This window comes from Tyto alba, unplaced genomic scaffold (assembly GCF_018691265.1).
Source record: "Tyto alba isolate M040663 unplaced genomic scaffold, T.alba_DEE_v4.0 Super-Scaffold_19, whole genome shotgun sequence".
Taxonomy (NCBI): domain Eukaryota; kingdom Metazoa; phylum Chordata; class Aves; order Strigiformes; family Tytonidae; genus Tyto; species Tyto alba.
Genome location: NW_024881281.1, coordinates 7,289,786 through 7,306,347, shown reverse-complemented (window position 1 = coordinate 7,306,347; position 16,562 = coordinate 7,289,786). Strand labels below are relative to the sequence as shown.

General features: G+C 56.9%; 2 protein-coding genes across 3 annotated transcripts in view; both read left to right on the top strand.

Moving 5' to 3' along the window:
* RNF43 (ring finger protein 43) overlaps positions 1–3,781 on the top strand; it is a 62,264-nt gene extending 58,483 nt beyond the window's left edge. Inside the window, exons 10-11 of one of the 2 annotated variants that reach the window (XR_006165257.1) lie at positions 521–912; positions 1,102–3,781. Coding sequence is in view for 1 of the 2 variants with exons in the window: in XM_042791847.1 (XP_042647781.1) it covers positions 521–564 (44 nt within the window). In the remaining variant the exon portion in view is untranslated. Of the gene's footprint in view, positions 1–520 lie in introns of both variants that reach the window. The other variant, XM_042791847.1, reaches the window with a different exon arrangement.
* Positions 3,782–4,125: 344 nt separating this feature from the next.
* SUPT4H1 (SPT4 homolog, DSIF elongation factor subunit) lies at positions 4,126–6,834 on the top strand. Its single transcript, XM_042791845.1, has 5 exons — positions 4,126–4,264; positions 4,493–4,599; positions 4,700–4,755; positions 4,916–4,969; positions 6,412–6,834. The coding sequence occupies exons 1-5, from the start codon at positions 4,196–4,198 to the stop codon at positions 6,477–6,479; spliced, it is 354 nt and encodes a 117-aa protein (XP_042647779.1). The 5' UTR covers positions 4,126–4,195; the 3' UTR covers positions 6,480–6,834.
* The last annotated feature ends 9,728 nt before the right edge of the window (positions 6,835–16,562 follow it).

The following is a 16,562-nucleotide window of genomic DNA, read 5'->3' as shown; positions in this document are numbered from 1 at the left end:
ACGCATGTGCAATCCTTTTCTTGCATGCACACATCACTTGCAGTCTGCTTTTGTTGTCTGTAGTTTCTGTTGTTGTCCCCTGTCCCTGAAAGGTGCTGCCATGGCACTGTGTGAATATGAATCAGTGTTATTTTCTGTCTCTAATAATTTTTTAAATGGCTGTACAGATTTTCCTCAAAGAGCAAACATCAAAAAGCCTGAAAAGCAAACATCTAGTAGCAATGTGAATCCTGCAGGGCACCATGCCCTTAGCCTGTATCTTCTGAAATATTTAAAGAGTAGCTTGATGTCTTATCTTTCTGTTTTACTGTGCTTTAACTTAGAGGAATAAACTGATTGGGGGTGGGGGGTGGGGGGTGGGGGTGGCCAGAAAAGTCCTTCCAAAATACTGGGAGAAACTTAGTGGCTTTAACTGCAGCATCTGTTCTCTGTATTGCAGGGTCAAGGCCCCAGCACCTGCAGAGTCCAGGAATGTTCAGCTACTTGTAGCTGACACTTTTTCCTTTTTCTTTGAATGTAGGATCTGAAGAGGAGGTCCAGGATGTCCATGAGCACTCAGTTTAATAAAACACTGGTCTGTTTGCTTACTGGAGAGCTGGAATGGACAAAGATGTTCAGCATACCAGCCGTAGAGGAGCTCACATTTTGCTCTCTGCCCAGGCAATGTGTGATAACCAGCCCTGACCTGCATGGCCCACGCCAAGGTGCAGACTGAAAATAAGCAATGTGACACTTGTGGTCTCCTCACACGTTCCCACGTTGCGATGGTCACACAAACACAGAGCCGTGTTCTCCAGGTCCCCTTCTCCTTTGAAGGCACAGATGGCCCATCTTCATCCCGTGGCATCTACCTGCATGGGCTGGCTCGTTCAGAGACCGGTCTTGGGAGTCACCGTCTGGAGAGTTTGTGGAGTGAGTGCAAGCTGCTATTTTGGCATGTTCATGCCACAGAAGGTTTTGCTAAACACTTCAAAAATAAACAAGCCTGCAAGACCAAAAGCTGCAGAAATTACTTTCTGTGGCCTGGTAGCTCCTGACTTAATTTCCTCACTTAGGTCAAAAGCCAGACTTCTTCATTTAACTTTTCCACTCTTATTTCAGACACAGGAACAAGCTATTCTCCATCTCACCACTCACAGATCTGCCCTGCAAGGTGCTGCTTCTGACCTCACTGAAAACCAACAGCTCTCACCACTTTTGATCACTTCACTATCCCTCAGTTGATGCCATCTCAGCCATTTGCTGCATTTTGCCAGCAGCAGGAGAGGTGAAGACACAGAGACAATATCAGCATTTCTGGGAAGGAGCTGGGTCAGACTCTTTCCATTGCAAGGAATCCACCCTCTCATCTGGCAATGTGAACAAGTCTCTCACTCATCCTCTAACTGCTCTGCCTACCCTCAATATAGGTGTGATGGCCAGCCCTGTTAAAATCAGTTCATTTGTTGAGCGTATTTCAAACCTGAGATGCCCCCATCACAGGAGTCATGGAAAATCCTTGAGTTCCATGGCTCCTGCTTCTCTCCTTCCTCTCTCATTGCCCCAAGACACAGCAGAAATTCCCAGCAAAAGCATCCATAATGCAGAGCAGAGCCCCATCCGTCACCTAGCCTTATCTTCATATTTCTGAGACACTGGAAATGACCCTGCGAAGGAATTTTTCAAAATACCCTTCTGCCTTTTCTAACTTTCTGATGGTAGAGAGATAAAACTTGAGAATTGCTAGGCTCTCAGTTTATTACTTTTTTTCACTCCCATTTTTGAGTTTTGTTTTTTTTTTTTTTTTTGAATGTCACTAGTTCTTATTTCCTACATCTCATGATTTAGGGACGTTCGAGTAAAATAAACCTGTCACATTCAAAACATAGAACCCAAACAGTTTTCATACAGCAGGGAAATAGGCTGTAGAGTTCACTGCTCCACATGATCATTCAGGCCAAAGAATTAGCCAGATTCCCACATTAAGTGCACATCTATATTGCACCAAGTGTTTCTAGAGTTAATGCTATTGAAGCATTGGTGAGGATACAACACTGGAGCTGAAGGTAACTCCTGACAATTTGAAACCTGGTGTAGGGGCAGACTTCCCCCATCTGTTCAGTGCTCAGTAAGCTTTCTGTGTCTTCCTTTTAAGCAGCAGCTTATTCTCTAGTTCAAGAGAGTGCACTGGTTATGTAGTCCCAGTTCAGGATAATCCTGCCTCAGCCTGCCTTCATTGTTGAGGAAAAGTTTTTACAGGGTTTGCTGCCTTCAAAAAAGGCATCTTTGTCCCAGCTGCTAATCAGTCATTGACATTCAAGTGATGGTAGTAAAAGTCAGCCAATAGCTCTGTTCTAAACAAAACATTATTCCCTTGCTAGCGTTCATTTCTTGTCTCTTGTGGCCATTGCAGGACCTTTCCGTCTAGAGAAGAGCTGAATTTCTTTCATCAAAGAAACCAGCAGAATTATATTTTAACCTCTCCAGACTCTTCTTCCTTGTCCTACAGAGCAAGCAGAAGACATAAGCTCAGATGTTTTCTCCCATACAGGGAAGTTAGTCTTAAACTAGAGGAAAAAAACCCAGGAGCATGTCTAAATTCCCCCTGTTCAACTTCTTGTGCGCGTGGTCCATGGCTTGTCTCAACCAGATCCCTACATCTTTGACCATCCTGGAATGCTCAGATGACTTTACAGAGGGGAGGGTCATGAAGTCCAGGTTCCCCCCCTGGTTTCTTTAGGAATCAAGGCGTCTGAGAGCCTCCAGGGATGCATTTCGCTGCCTCAAAGGAACGAGCGTCTAGTCTGCAGTCTAAAAGTCCTCCTCTCTTTCCCTCCTCATCTTTAAAAAAAAGGAGGGCTCTGAATCTGCAGCAAGCCTCAAGCTTCTTGGAGAAAGTGGTCAGCACTAACGCACCCCTTCCACTCCCTATTGCAGTATTACCAGCTGTGCAGGGCAATGCCTGCTTTAAAGTGTTTTCTTTTCCTGATGTTATGTTGCTGCTCCTTTTCATTTAGAAAACAGCCATCCTCAATGCTGGGCCCCCTCCCCGGGGGTTGCTGAGCTGAGTGAGAGTGTGCAGGTCTGCCTTGGTGGGTTCTCAGGTGGGAGGAGAGGGAAGAACTCTCCAGGAAGGTGGTTTTTAAGATCCTCTTCAGTAGATGGACTACCATCCTTGGCTGCCTGGAAGGGAAGAAGCACTATCTGAGAAAACGGGGAACAGCTCATCTCAGTTCCTGCACCTCTTGCTTCTGGGTGATGCTTTTGAGTGCTCAGTACCCTTGGGCTCCATCACCGAGTTTCTTCAGCATCACCGCAGTGAAGCGGAGCTAATTTTCCTTCATTGCATCCAAAGTCCCAGCTGTAAACGGATGGAGGCCAGAGCATCCCAAACTCCTTCTATCCAAAACCACATCACCAGCCCTTCACCTTCCCAGGACCTCTCCCCCCACCAAGATGGGTACTGCGGGCCGGGCTGGCCGGACCTCCTGCACAGATCCTCTGCTCTCCCTTTTGTAATGTTCAGATCCTTTTGAAATGTGAATATAGGTTTGGTTTTTTTTGTTGTTGGTTTTTGTTTTGTTTTGTTTTGTTTTTCTGAGTCTGTCCTGGCTCTTGGGGCTTGGGAATAAATTATGACACACACACACACCCCCCCCAGAAAAAAAAAAAAAAAAAAAAAGACTACGTTTTATATAAATGCAAAACTGTGTATTTATGTCCGATAGAAACAAAGATGTGTGAATATGCTGATGTGCTCAGAAATATATTTATTTACTAATATATTTATCCATGTACCCTGTCTGCTCGCCTGGTTTTGTTCTTTGTACCGAGCCGCCGGGGCCGCGCTGCCGCAGCCGCCTCCGCCCGGCGCCGCGGAAATAAACCGCGCGGAGGCGGCGGGGAGCGCGGCTGCGGCCGGGCCCGCTGCCCCGGGAGGCCGCGCCGGGGCCCGCGGGGCGGCGCTGCCCGTCACCGGGGCCGCGGAGCCCGCCCGGGCCGCGCTGCCGGCCCCGCCCCGCCCCGCTCCGCCCCGCCCCGCTCCGCCCCGCCCCGCCCCGCCCCGCTCCGCCCCGCCCCGCCCCGCTCCGCCCCGCCCCGCCCCGCCCCGCCCCGCCCCGCTCCGCCCCGCCCCGCCCCGCTCCGCCCCGCCCCGCTCCGCCCCGCCCCGCTCCGCCCCGCTCTGCGCCTGCGCGGCGGAAGCGGCGGCGGCGGGATGGCGCTGGAGACCGTCCCCAAGGACCTGCGGCACCTCCGCGCCTGCCTGCTCTGCTCCCTCGTCAAGGTGCGACCGGCGCCGCTCCCCGCCCTGGGTCTCTCTCCGCCCGGCCCGGGCCCCTCTCCCCAGCCTCCCGCCTGGCTCCGGCCTCCCTCGGCCTGCGGGCGCTTCCCCGCCTTCCCCCTGGCTCCCGCCGGCCCGGCCCGGCCCGGCTCTCCCCGCCCTTGCGGCCTCCCCGCTCCCGGCTGGGCCCCGCGCTGACGCCTCTTTCCCCCCCCCCCCCCCCCCCCCCAGACCATTGACCAGTTCGAGTACGACGGCTGCGACAACTGCGATGCCTACCTGCAGATGAAGGGCAACCGGGAGATGGTCTACGACTGCACCAGCTCCTCCTTCGACGGGTGAGTGGGGCCCCGGCCGGCTGCGTCCCCCGGGGTGCCGAGGGGACACCGTGGTGGCACCCGGCCGGGACATGTCCCCTCACTCCCGTCCCTCCCGCAGGATCATCGCGATGATGAGCCCTGAGGACAGCTGGGTCTCCAAGTGGCAGCGGATCAGTGAGTGGGTTTTTTTTCCTAGCCGATGTGGGAGCTGGAGGCGCCTTTTTCTCCAGCAAACCCTTCTCTGGGGCAGTGGGGGTTCCTGCCGGGGCTGGTGGGGATGCTTGCCTGCCCGGCTGCTGCCCTGTGGGGTAACTCAGTGTTTTCTTTCCCCCAGGTAATTTCAAGCCGGGCGTCTACGCAGTGTCTGTGACCGGCCGCCTGCCCCAAGGTTTGTGTTAAGGGGAGGCTCCTGCACAGGTGGCAGCTGAGGGATTATTCTGTACATTAGGTGTTGGGGCTGTAGCCACCTCTGAGGTGACAGAGAGGCGCGTTGTGCTGTACCTGTGTGATGAAATCGGGATTCGGGGGTTCAGTGAACGCTGTGTATTGTGAACAGTGTACACGCCGTGTGGGTGAAGGGATTTTTCGGGGTTCTGCAGAATGCTTTTCTACCTGCCGTCATTCACCACTGTGCCTGCCAGAAGTTGATATTGAAGATGCTGCTGACTAAAACATGTGACACCAGACAGGTTATCAGAGACATAAACTCTGATTAAAGGGCGACTCCAGAAAGTGGGCACATTTCAAACTGTTCAGCTACGGGGAAACATGAAGGTTTGCCCACAGAAAAGAGTTTTGCAGAATGGAGTGTTGTTACGGCAGTCTCAGTGAGCAGATACCCATTTCTGTCATCATACCGTGCTGAGTGCTTGCATTAAGATGGGTTTTGTGTGTTTATAAACAGAGTGAAGGGAGTAGAGGGTTGGCCTTATCTCTGTAATGCAGAAACTGCATGATCTGTCTAGCCAAGAGCCTCTGCCCTGTACGTGGCCCCAGAGCAGACTCCTAACCCGGGAGTGCTGCAGTCCCGTATCCCCCAGGGTGAAAGCTCTGCTTGTGTCTGGAATCCCAGGCTCCTTACTTCTGACCTGAGCTCTGCCGTCTGCGTTGGGAAGGAGCTGGAACATCACGAGGCTTAGAGCCGGGGCCTGCCGCCGCAGCTTTGGGCACATCTGAAATAACTGGAGTGCAGCGGATGGTGGCGTGAGCTCGATGCAGCTGCGGGCAGGAGCACAGGGCAGCAGGCGGAGGGAGGACAGGCGGGAGGTGCTGTCTTCGGCCTCGCTCAGCCCATCCTCGCGTCGCGTCGCGTCACGGGGAGGAGCGAGAGGAGCGGGGAGCGGGTAACCAGCAGGCTGCACTCCTGGGCCGTGCAGGCTGCCATTTGGCTGCCCCTTGATGCGCGGCGCTGGTGAGAGCCGTGCTGAACCCCGTGGTGCTCTTCTGCTGTCCCTGTGCTTAAGGGGGCTAGTGAGAAAGTGGGACATGCCAGCAGGCCACAGAAGGGACTGAAAGATTTAAGAAATACCCTTAAGAGCTTGACGGGTTCAGTACAGTCCTAATATTCAAGCGTTTTCAGATAGGAAATAATGTAAATTAAAAAATCTACCTGGTTCTTTCCCAAGGCGAAGCAAGAGTTGATGTTTGGGAGCTCTATCTAGGCATTTAAACTAGAAGAGGGAACACTTAACAGTTCTATTAGAAGAAATGAAGATGATGATTGTCCAGTTCCCGATCTCTGCAATGAAGGCTACATAACAGAGCAACCAGATTTTTCCAGGACTCCTTATCCCTAGAGAATACTGAAATGTGTTTGTCTCCTTGCTGCAGGGATCGTCCGAGAGCTGAAGAGCCGTGGCGTGGCTTACAAGTCCCGAGACACAGCTATAAAAACCTAAGGGGCTCTTGTGCTGCCCGCAGGCTTCCCTGGTGCTGCATTCAGAGAGGCAGCGGGCACGCAGGGCTCTGCTCTGAAACCTTTTTGCTTTAGCATGTGGGAAAGCCAGCCCAGACTCAGAGGGAGCTTTCTGGCTCGGCTCTTCTCGCTCAATACCTCTGGACTCTGCCGTACGATGGTCTGGCCACACAGACCACAGACATTCTTTTGAGCCTTGACAAGGGGGGGAGGGTGTGAGTGGGTCTGGGAAAGTGGGGTTCAGCGGTGATGCACAAGCTTTTTTACAGCTGGTGTAGAAAAGAGGAGAGCTGGGATGTAGCTGTGTAAATACTTCAATAAAACATACTGCCTGGTCAGAGTTGAGTCCATCTCTCTACTCAGTCATGAGTTTCTCCCGCCGCAGGGAGCTGGTGGTGTGGCCAGGGCACTCGGCCCCCTGCCCGCCAGACTGTCAGGAGCCTGGGACCACCATCGCTTCTTACACCCTGGGCCACATTCCTACCTGGAGAGGGAGATCCTGAACTGTGGTGGCCTTCGCTGCAGGAATAAGCAGACAAGTGATTTGTGCCTCACCTTTGTGGCTGGATGGAATAGGTAAGATGGTAAGTATTTCACGCAGAGGTAGTTATCTGGAGGCCATGGTGCCCTGGGCCTGCCCTGTACAAGGGATGTGGGGGCTGGCTTGAAGGACCTGCAGCTGGCCACTGCTGGCCCCCAGGGCAGATGGAGCGAGATGAGCCCGTTGCTGGTGTGGTTGGGAGGCAGCAGTGGGCCTTGCAGAGGGGAGGGATGCACAAGCAGGAGTGGAAACATGCATCCAGCCTCATATTTGTAGCTGGTTGGCTGGTTTGAGTGTCAGCTTGGCTAGTGTCTGCATTGCACGGGCTCCTGAGAAACTTGGTCTCCTTAGCTGATGGCTCCTGCTTAATTTGGTTTGTTCTAGCTCAGCAGCAGCTACCGATCACAAGGGTGGCTTCTCCAAGGGCAGAGTCCTAGATCAGTAACTGTGAAATAAGCATTTTTTTTTTTTTTGACATAATCCTGTAGCTGGAAAGCTCAATTATTATTTTCTGTAGACAAATAGTAGAAAACCAATACAGGCTGAAAACTGCATTCAATCTGGGATGAAGGTGGCTGCAGCGAAGGGAACGTGTCGCTGCTGGTGAGTGATACTGTCCGGGGCCCGGAGGTGATGTGCTCTGTCCTGCTCTGCTTTGTAGAGCTGGGCCCCGAAAGAGTCCCAAGCACTACGGGCCAGCCAGAGCGTGGCTTCCTGCGGGGTTTTGGAGCTGATGTCCAGAGAAGACTGCTGTGAGCCCAGCGGGGGCTATGTGGGGGCCGTAGCACTAGTCAGGACATAACAACGTGGAAAAAGCTTAAACCATGTATCTCTTGGGGACTTGCAGACACGATGCTGAAGTCAAGAGTATTTGCTCGGTGCAGACCAGGACCAAGTGAAGTTGGTGGTGGGTGCTGGGCTCCAGCTGACACCTATTGCCTTTTGTGGGAAGAGCTGAGTGTGCTACAGCCCCTGGCCTGGTGGTTACAGCCTCCTCTTGGCAAGATGGAGCTGCAGGCTCACGTCCTCAGGCAGAGGAGGGAGTTGACCGTGATTTTCACACATCCCTGGGGAGCATCCAAAGCACTGGAGTTACCTGATAATTATCCTGCAGGCTTGCTCGGTTGCAGAGACTGGGCAGGAGGTGCACCTTGGAAACGCCCAGTAGGTCAGGTCTGTGGGAGAGATGTGTGACTGTCCTGGCAGCCCAGGGCATGACTCCGCAAGGATGCTCAGGTTTGGACAGTTTGGACATGCACCTCTGGGCCCTGGAGGGCAATTTCAGACCAGCTGTGCCGTGAGAGGCACGGGGTGAGCTGGGATCCCCCTGGGGTGCCTTCATCCCCTGAAGAATGGCACAGGAAAGCTGCGGCCAGCGCTGCCTGGGCAGCCGTGTGAGGTTGACAAGAGCTGACGAGGTTCAGAATTAAAAGGGTCGAGGCGGATGAGGTGGGCAGCTTTTCCTCTGGCTGGAGGGAGATGGGTTTGGGGAGTGAGGTTTTGGCTCCAGCCAGGTTGGAAGGATGCAGGAGATGATGAACGCCCCTGGCCAGGCCCAGCCCTCGAAGCCTCCCCCTGCGAGTGCCACGGGGTGGCAGCACGGCTTTGTGGAGCGGGGCTGGAGCCTGGTGCTGAGCTGGGGTGAAGCTGCCGGGGACGGACCCGAGCAAGAGAGACCCGAGGCACATCTCCATTTTCCGCTGTGTTCCACAGCGCCTTTCGCTCCCTTCCAGCTTCCCAGGTTGTGTCCCTCTTCCCTGGCTCCAGGGATGGGGATGGCCACGCTGGAGCTGTTTCAATGCTGGAGGCACACCAGGACCCCTTCCCCAGTCTCAGGCAACCTTGTCCCCTGGCCCCACGGTGCAGAGGAGGTGACAAGAGGGCTCTGCACAGGACACTGGGCAGGGTGGGCTTGTTTGGCTGGGCTCTGGGTATGGGTCTGCAGGCACGGTGGTTCACATCTCCCTTCCTGGGAAGCTGCAGTCTTGCAGTAACACAGTCACTACCCAGGGCTGGGAGTTTTGCTTAGGAAATTGTCCCCAGGGTTGTCACCGTGCCTCTCAGGGAAGGTGAGGGGACTTTTGAACCCCACAGGAATCCCACCCCTTGCTAGGAAGTACAACTGCTCCAAGTTATATAGAGTTAAGACTGGTGGGGGCTGCAGTGCAATAGAGCCAGAACAGCAAGGAAAACAGGCTCAGGCTGAATACCGGTGGTCTTTCGGGGGGAGCTGCACCTCTTCTGCCTGCAGCAGCTCGCAGCGCTTCCAAGAACCTGGTGCCTCTAATCGGTCTGGCTCGGTGAGCTGCTTCCCTTCGAGCTTGCTCGCTCGCCCACGCATGCACCGCATCTCCCAGCCCACGCCGCCCAAGTGATTCATTGCTCCCAGGCTGCCGGAGCTGAGCGCTGGACCTCTGCAAAGCACCTGAAATGAGCATTTCAGTTAGACTCCAGCCCCGGAGCTGCCAGGGTTTTGTAGCAGCAAAAAGCAAACGGATGTGGAGCTTTATTTGCTGAGAAAAGTAGGGCAGGGAGCTCTCACGTTGAAGAAACTGAAGGAAAAATGTGCGGCGGCAGCCTGGGCTGTAATAGGGAGAGAAAGCGTCAACCGGGCAGGGAGCTGTAGATTTAAGACGGCTCCTCCCCCTGCACCAAATGACGCTAAAATATTTCAACCGGGCCTGAAAATCCTGCAGGTTTGGCATCCAAAGCAGCCTGGCAGTTCTCAGGCAGTGGGGGGGCTGGGGCAGCCCCCGGCAGCGCAGGCAGGAAGCACGACCCAGTGGATTTCTTTGTGCGGGTTTTGAGAACCGATACCCCGGTTCTCCCTCTGGGCGAGAAAAGCGACTTTCCAAAACCGCAGAGCACACGGTGTTTCTAAGTGAAGCAGCTGCTGGCGGTGCTGGGAAATGCCCGGCTGAGCCGTCCCCACCTGTGTGGGGGCCCTCCGTGTGCCGCCCTGGGGACGGGGACGTGCCCACGCACACCGCTCCCCACTGCCCGGCGTTGAAAGTGGCTCACATTGACCTTTGTCTTGTAGCTTGGACAAGCTGGGCTTCAGATGAAGGGGGTCGTGTGTTAGAGCACGTTGGGCTCCGGCCAAGGGAGACTGTGGCGGGGTGAGCCCCCCTGGTTTTGCTCCCAAGGATGCTCCGTGCCCACCATGGCATCCTCCCCCGTTGTCACCCCTGTGCTGGTGCAAAAGCCAGCGGGCAGGGGTGCTGCCCAGGGCCGGCTGCAGCAGCACCAGCCCTGCTTTGCCCTAAATCTGCTTTCACTTGTGGCCTCACTGCCTCCCAGCACGCAGCTTCAGGCTTTCCCAGGTGGCTCTCAGCTGTCCTTGTGCACCTGGGCAGGGGGGGGGCTGGTTACTGCAGCAGTGCAGAGACCCTTAGTGGTAGGTGCTGGATGGAAAAACAAAACAAAACAGAAACAAACCCCAGCTTAGAATTGTTTTCCTTTGAAAATAGCTGAGGAGACCTTAGCAGGGTGGAGGTGCAGGGGAAGATGACCTGGGTTGTCCTCCTGCTACCTGTGCTGCCTGCCCGGGGCCGGGGTGAAACACTGCTGGAGCAAGGATGGCAAAGCCTCGGTGCCTGCTGTTAACGGGTGGCCCATCCTGCCCATCACCCCTGTGTCAGGGCCCATGGGCAGAAGCCACGGAGGCACCTGAGTGTGTCTGATGCGGTGGGGAGAGGAGGGGGCCTGGGGCCAGGTTTCGGTAGCAGCCGTTGGGACGGGCTGCAGAGGGGATGGGCGCATGTTTCGAAGGTGCAGGCAGCTAGGAAAGCTTTCAAAGCATGGCAGAAACGAGGCACAGCTGCCACGTGCACCATCCCAGGGGGTTCTCGGTGCACTGGTGGTGGAGGTGGGTGGGCAAGGAACTGGGACGTGTCCCCTGCTGAGGGGATCTGCAGGGAAAACAGGGAGCTCTGATGTGTGCTGGGTCCTCTGGGTGTTTGCCTCTTAGGAATTGCAGTGGAAGGAGGAGGCTCTGCTTTGTGAAGGAGCCACAGGCTGGTGGGCTATCGGTTCCTGAGTAGGCCTGCAAAGGGCATGTGAAGATGGTACTGCCACTCCTTGCAAGCTCAGTGCTGTCTGAAAAGAGGCCTTAAGTGCTTCATGGTGGACACCTCTAAACCCGCTGGTCTGCCAACACAATTGGGGTTTTTGTAGCGGGGGCAACACAAGCAGCTGGTGGAGGGTCCCAAAACTCCTCTTGGCTGAGACCTCTCACCTCCGTGGTCTGTTCCTGCAGCTCTGCGTCATGGGAAGGGGACCTGCCAGGGATTGGCGGGGCAGAGTGGGGTCCCACCCTGACGGTGGAGGGCACTGGGGGTGCTGAGGGCACGATTCCTTAGGGCAAATGGCAGAGTGAGACCACAGCTGAAGTCACAGGAGGGATTTGAGAACCTGATGGTATTTACTCTGTCCCCAGCTCTCACGGACCTCCTGCTGCATCCCAGGTGGCACTTGTCCTTCCTCCTCATGGACAAATGTGCATCACCCAGGCTCTGGCCAAAGCGGGCGCTGGGCTGGAAGGGGCTTTTCCCCCACAGCTGAGGGAATGGTCCTCCTGCGTGGGCAGCTGCAGAAGAGCCGCTGAGTGCCCAAACAGAGCCCTGGGACACGGGCTGAGCGAGGAAGTTGCACCTCCTCTGGTGGGTCCCCAAGCAGCCCAGGAGCATGGTCAGCACGGTCTGGTGGCCACAGGATCCGGTCCCTTGGCCAGGCTGGGGACTTCGACACTGCTCTCCCAGCACCACCCGGCCCAGGCAGTCTGGAAAGGTGCCCTCGACACCAGGTCTGGGGAGATGCTTCCTGGCATCCCTGGGTGCCTGTCCCACCTCAGAGTCTCTGGGACCTCAGAGGTGCTCAGCTCCTCCTATACCTTGTCCTGGGGCAGGTCAGAGGCTGCTGGAAAAGGAGGGACTGTCACCACTGAGTTCAGCCCCACATCTCCTGAGACTGTCCTGCCCCGGGAATTCCATAGCCCAGCGGGGTGGCTCTCGTCCCTCCTTCCCCATATCACTGCTGGGCTCAGTCCCAGAGCATCCTCCAACCCACGGGGGCCCACCCTGGCGCAGAGCACCCCGGGACGTTGCGCAACCCTTGGATTAAGGCAAGAAAGGGGAAAATAGGAGTCGCCCAGCCGTGCTGCCGCAGTGCAGCGCCGGGTACCGCGGGGAGGCCTCTCCGGGGGTGCTGGGGCCCCCTGACCCATGGCCTCCCCTTCCCCCCACCTGCAAGGCCGGTTGCAGCAGGTGACATGGAAAATGACGGCGCACTTTGTGCCCCGCCAGCGCCAGCCCAACGGTCCCGCGCCCGTCATTGGCGCAGACGGGCCACGATTTGTCTATATATGGGCAAAGCGAGGCGCCCGCGTTAACCCGTGTGTCCCCCCGCGCCCGCCCCGGCGCGTCACTTCGGCTTTTTGAGGTTTCCCTTCACGCTCTCATTTGCCTCCCGCCCGCCGCCTCTTTCACCCCGGCAGTTTCTAGTTGACTCACTTTTAACGGCCTTGCTCCAACCCCGGCCCCGCCGGCAGCGGTGCTTCCCGGGGGGACAGGGTGTGGGCAGGGGGGTCAGGCGGGGAGCCCACCCCAGCATCCTGCCTGGTGCTGGGGTCCTGGTGGTAAAACGTGGCTCAGCCCGAGCCCAGCCCCGTGCGCATGGCAGCCCCTCTTTTTTGGGCGCAGAGATAGGGTGCTCAGCCGTGCTACGGGTGCTACAGTTCTTCCCTGTGCCCCGTTGTGCCTGGAAGGATGGTGACAAACAATGCTTTGCCCTTCCAAAAAGCTCTCGGGGACCGGTGTAGGCGCCCCAGAATTCTTGGGTGCAGCAGCAGACCTCCCCGCGCTCTCCAGGAGCATCGCCAGGTCAGACCCCCCCTGTGGGTCTTTTTTGAGGCCACCCCTTGCAGAGCAGAGTGGGCTGTGCCCATCCCCGCACCTCTGTTCCCTGTTCAGAGTGTGGAGCTGGTGGCTCATGTCGGGAATGCATTCATTAGGCTTCAGTGTTAACAGTGACACAATTGAGGCACTGTGGGTCTGTTGGGATCTGGCACAATGATGGCCAGGAGATGCTGCTGGCTGGCCATGCCACTGGGGCTGCGGACCCAGCGGCTAGCAGACCACCTTTCCCACTGGCCCCAGGGCTGTGGAGGGGGCTCAGGGAGGCTTTGGGTGAGACCACCCCATTTCTCCTTCTCCTCCAGCACAGCTCTCAGGCCCACGAGATGCTGGATGGACGGGAGCCATGTGGGCACGGCAGGGGCAGAGACCCGGCACAGAGCTGGGTCCACGGGCCAGGGCGCCGGCACGAGTTCGTCTCCTTTAAACACGGCGCAGGGCGAAGGCAGCTGGCCTGGCCGCCACTTCCCCTGCGTGCAGCGAGCGCCGCGACCGCAGGCGAGGAGGGGAAGTTGCTGCAAGGCGCGATAAGAAATATCAGCGCTTTCACAGCGCCCGGGCTGCGCCGTCCGACAAGGGCCCTTCCCCCTGCCCGTGGGCCGGGACTGGTGGTGCTGCTGCCCCCTGAACCCCTGGCTCCCGCTCCCCTGTGCTCGCCGATACTGGGAGAGTTACTGGAAAAGCAACAGCCCGTGTCCCGCAGGGCAGCAGGGAGTTTGGGTCCTGGAGGATGGCAGCAGCAATGCCCCCTCAGTGCTCAATACAGAGCAAAAACTGAGTAGCAGCCCTGGGTGCATGGGGATGCTGCGGGTGTCCAACACGCACCTGGGTGCCCTGAGGCAAGGGCAGGGGAGGGCAGAGCCGGGGGAGCAGTGCCACGGTGAGAGACAGTTTGGGTTAGGGAGCTGCACCCCGGGGAGCAGCAGCACCCTGGGGGTCCATCAGCAAGTCCCTGGGTGATGCTGAGCAGCTGAACAGGGTGCGGAGAGGGACCTTGAGAGCGCTGGGGACCGGACACTCTCACAAGGTCCCTGGGGGAGGAAACAGCCATTTCAGCCTCCCCCGACCCCAAAAAGCCTCTGTGCTCTCAGCCCTTTGGGAGCTATTTTGGCCTGGCATGCCGAGCAGAGCAAGACCAGCAATCCGGGGGCAAGGGCTGAGGCAGAAATTCCTGCAGCCTCATTTGCCGGTCAGTAAAATTAACCAATGGCCAGGGGATGTGGTAAGTTCATCATCAGTTGGAGACTTTCAGGCCTCCTCTCCTGAGCCCAAGGAACCAGATCTGCTGATTTCCTCCTTTCCGAGAGGCAGTGCAAGCGGCGAGTGGCTGTTGCTGGCAGAAGAAAACCAGCTCGGTACAACCAAAATTGTCATGTCCCCCAGTCCATGCTTGGCTGGGGAAAGAGGAAGCGCCGCCTCCCCCCACTTCCTTGCCGGGAAGGCGCCCGTGGCCGTCCCACACAGCTCCGCAGCACCCCAGCACCCAGCAGCATGGGCTCTGCCCGAGAGCCCCATTTTGGGAGGGCACAGCTCCTTCCCCACTGCGGTCCCCACAGCGTTCCCCGGGCACTGGCCACGTGCTTCGCCCTCCCCCTGACAGCTTGCCCTCCGGTGCAGTCTCTCCCAGCTGCTTCCTTTAGGAAACATACCTTCATCTTGCTTTGCAACATGGTTAGCCTTAAATGGACCTTTTCTTGCAAGGGTTTGGCTTCTCACCTTCACTCCCCTGCCTCCCAGCTCCCTGTATTTAGCAGGGGCTGGCTTGTTGTCGGAGCAGGCACTCTGCAGGAAATGTGGCCTTGACCCCGGAGCATGGGGGAAAGTCCCTCAGCAGCACCTCTGGGACCAAAGTTCCCTCCGGCTGGCCCAAAAAAGGCTCCTCGGCTCTGCTAAGAGCATGGTTGTCTGTACTCTCTGCAACACCGACCCCCTCGTGATGGCACCCACCACCACTGGCGACTGGCCCACGGCACCAAGGTGGCTGACGGCGCTGGGTGCTGTCTCCAGGGAGGGTCTCTGGGTTGAGAACAACCTGCTCAGACACCCAAACTGACGTTCACACATTTCAGGTGTCCTCAGAAGGGCTAATTCGGGGAGCTCAGGCGGCACGCAGCCCAGCTCCACGTGGGGCCAGCCCTGCACAGGGTGGCCTCTGCCGCCGGCGAGGAGCCGCTCACCACATGCCTCTGGCAAGGCAGAGGGATGCTATCCCGGGTCAGAACTGCGTCAGCTGCCAAACAGACCCTGTGGAGACATCACCAATGGCTGCTTAGATTTCCCTGTTGAATTTCTCACTGGCACAGGGAGGACAATGGTCCCAGCCTGGTGACCATAAGGGATGGAGACTGGGCCAGTGAAGGGTGGCAGACAGGTCAGCCCTCTGGGGGCCGGGGGTGCAGGTAGGCTGGCTCACTCCAGCCATGTCTGAGGTTTTTTCCAGTGAAACTCTTTCAGCAGTTCAACCTTGGTTTGGAAAGAGTTTCCTGACCAATTCCTCCTCCTCCACCAAAGCCCCTTCTACCTGCTGTCATCAGCACACGTGCCGCTCGAGTCAAATCACTTCTTACTGTGCCACTGCTCGGTTATTTTTGACTTTGCTTTTCCCCTGCCTTCTGCAAGCCTCACCCGTAGGTTGGTATTTTTTTTTACATTTCCGTCCAGATTATCAATGTAGTGAGTGAATCGCGTTGGCCTAAAAAAGATCCTTTTGCAGAGCAGCACGAAAATCATTGCACAGACCAATGTGGTCCCATTTACAGTCATTTTGGGGGATTTAGCTTGTAGTTTTTAATCTAGTTTAATGGGCAGCATCACCTGGCACTGGGGCAGGGCAAGCTCCTGGCACGCAGCGTGTTGCTGGCCGTGCAAACCCCCCTGCTCTGCATCCCACGGCTGCTCCAGCCCTGGTGCCGTCAGGCAGCGACGGCCACTGCGACCCGGGCGTGCAAACCCTGCAGACCTTGCTTTTGGTTTTCTCCCCAGAGGAGTCCCTGTCAGCCGTTACGGCTGCCCGGGGGCTGGGATAAGTCTGGTGTTGCAGAGCACCGAGCGAGTGAAAGGCTCCAGGAGGTCTCTTGGGCAACACGTATTTCCTAAAGAGCAGGACTGGGGCTCACAGCTTGCTGGCCCACATGTCCCCGCCAGCTTCGCCCCTACCACCGCGCAACACCCTGAATCCTGCAGACCCCTGCCACGGGCTGCCGGCCCCTCCATAAGCTCTCTCCGTGGTCAGGAACATCTCAGACCCCTGCAAGTCTCACCACCAGGACAGAGCGAGGGGACACAGCGGAGCAACACAACCATCGGGGCCCCCAAGTAGCCGTGTTGGGGGGTGGGGAGGGTGGATTCAATTACTGTCACCCTGTGCGAAGAGCATTTTTTTTTTTTTTTTTTTCCCTTTTTCTTTTTTTGCACAAACATGTTTGTCTCTCTCAGCAGCAAAGCCCAGGAGAGCGTAACCGGCTGCTCTGCAACGGCCCCCGGTGCTTCCGGCGCTCGGAGGCGGCCGCCCCTTGCCCCGAGGCTGGGCCGGCTGCGGTCAGGCTGCGTGGTGGCGCTGGGTGGGACCATGCACCGTTATCTCCTCAGCAGCTACGGCTCTTCCTGTGGTCGG

What these genes read in the sequence shown, in the direction of transcription:
- SUPT4H1 (XM_042791845.1), top strand. Translation starts at nt 4,196, where the DNA reads ATGGCGCTGGAGACCGTCCCCAAGGACCTGCGGCACCTCCGCGCCTGC. An exon ending in TGCTCTGCTCCCTCGTCAAG is followed by an intron (nt 4,265 to 4,492) that starts GTGCGACCGGCG and finishes CCCCCCCCCCAG; the next exon opens with ACCATTGACCAGTTCGAGTA. An exon ending in GACCGGCCGCCTGCCCCAAG is followed by an intron (nt 4,970 to 6,411) that starts GTTTGTGTTAAG and finishes TCCTTGCTGCAG; the next exon opens with GGATCGTCCGAGAGCTGAAG.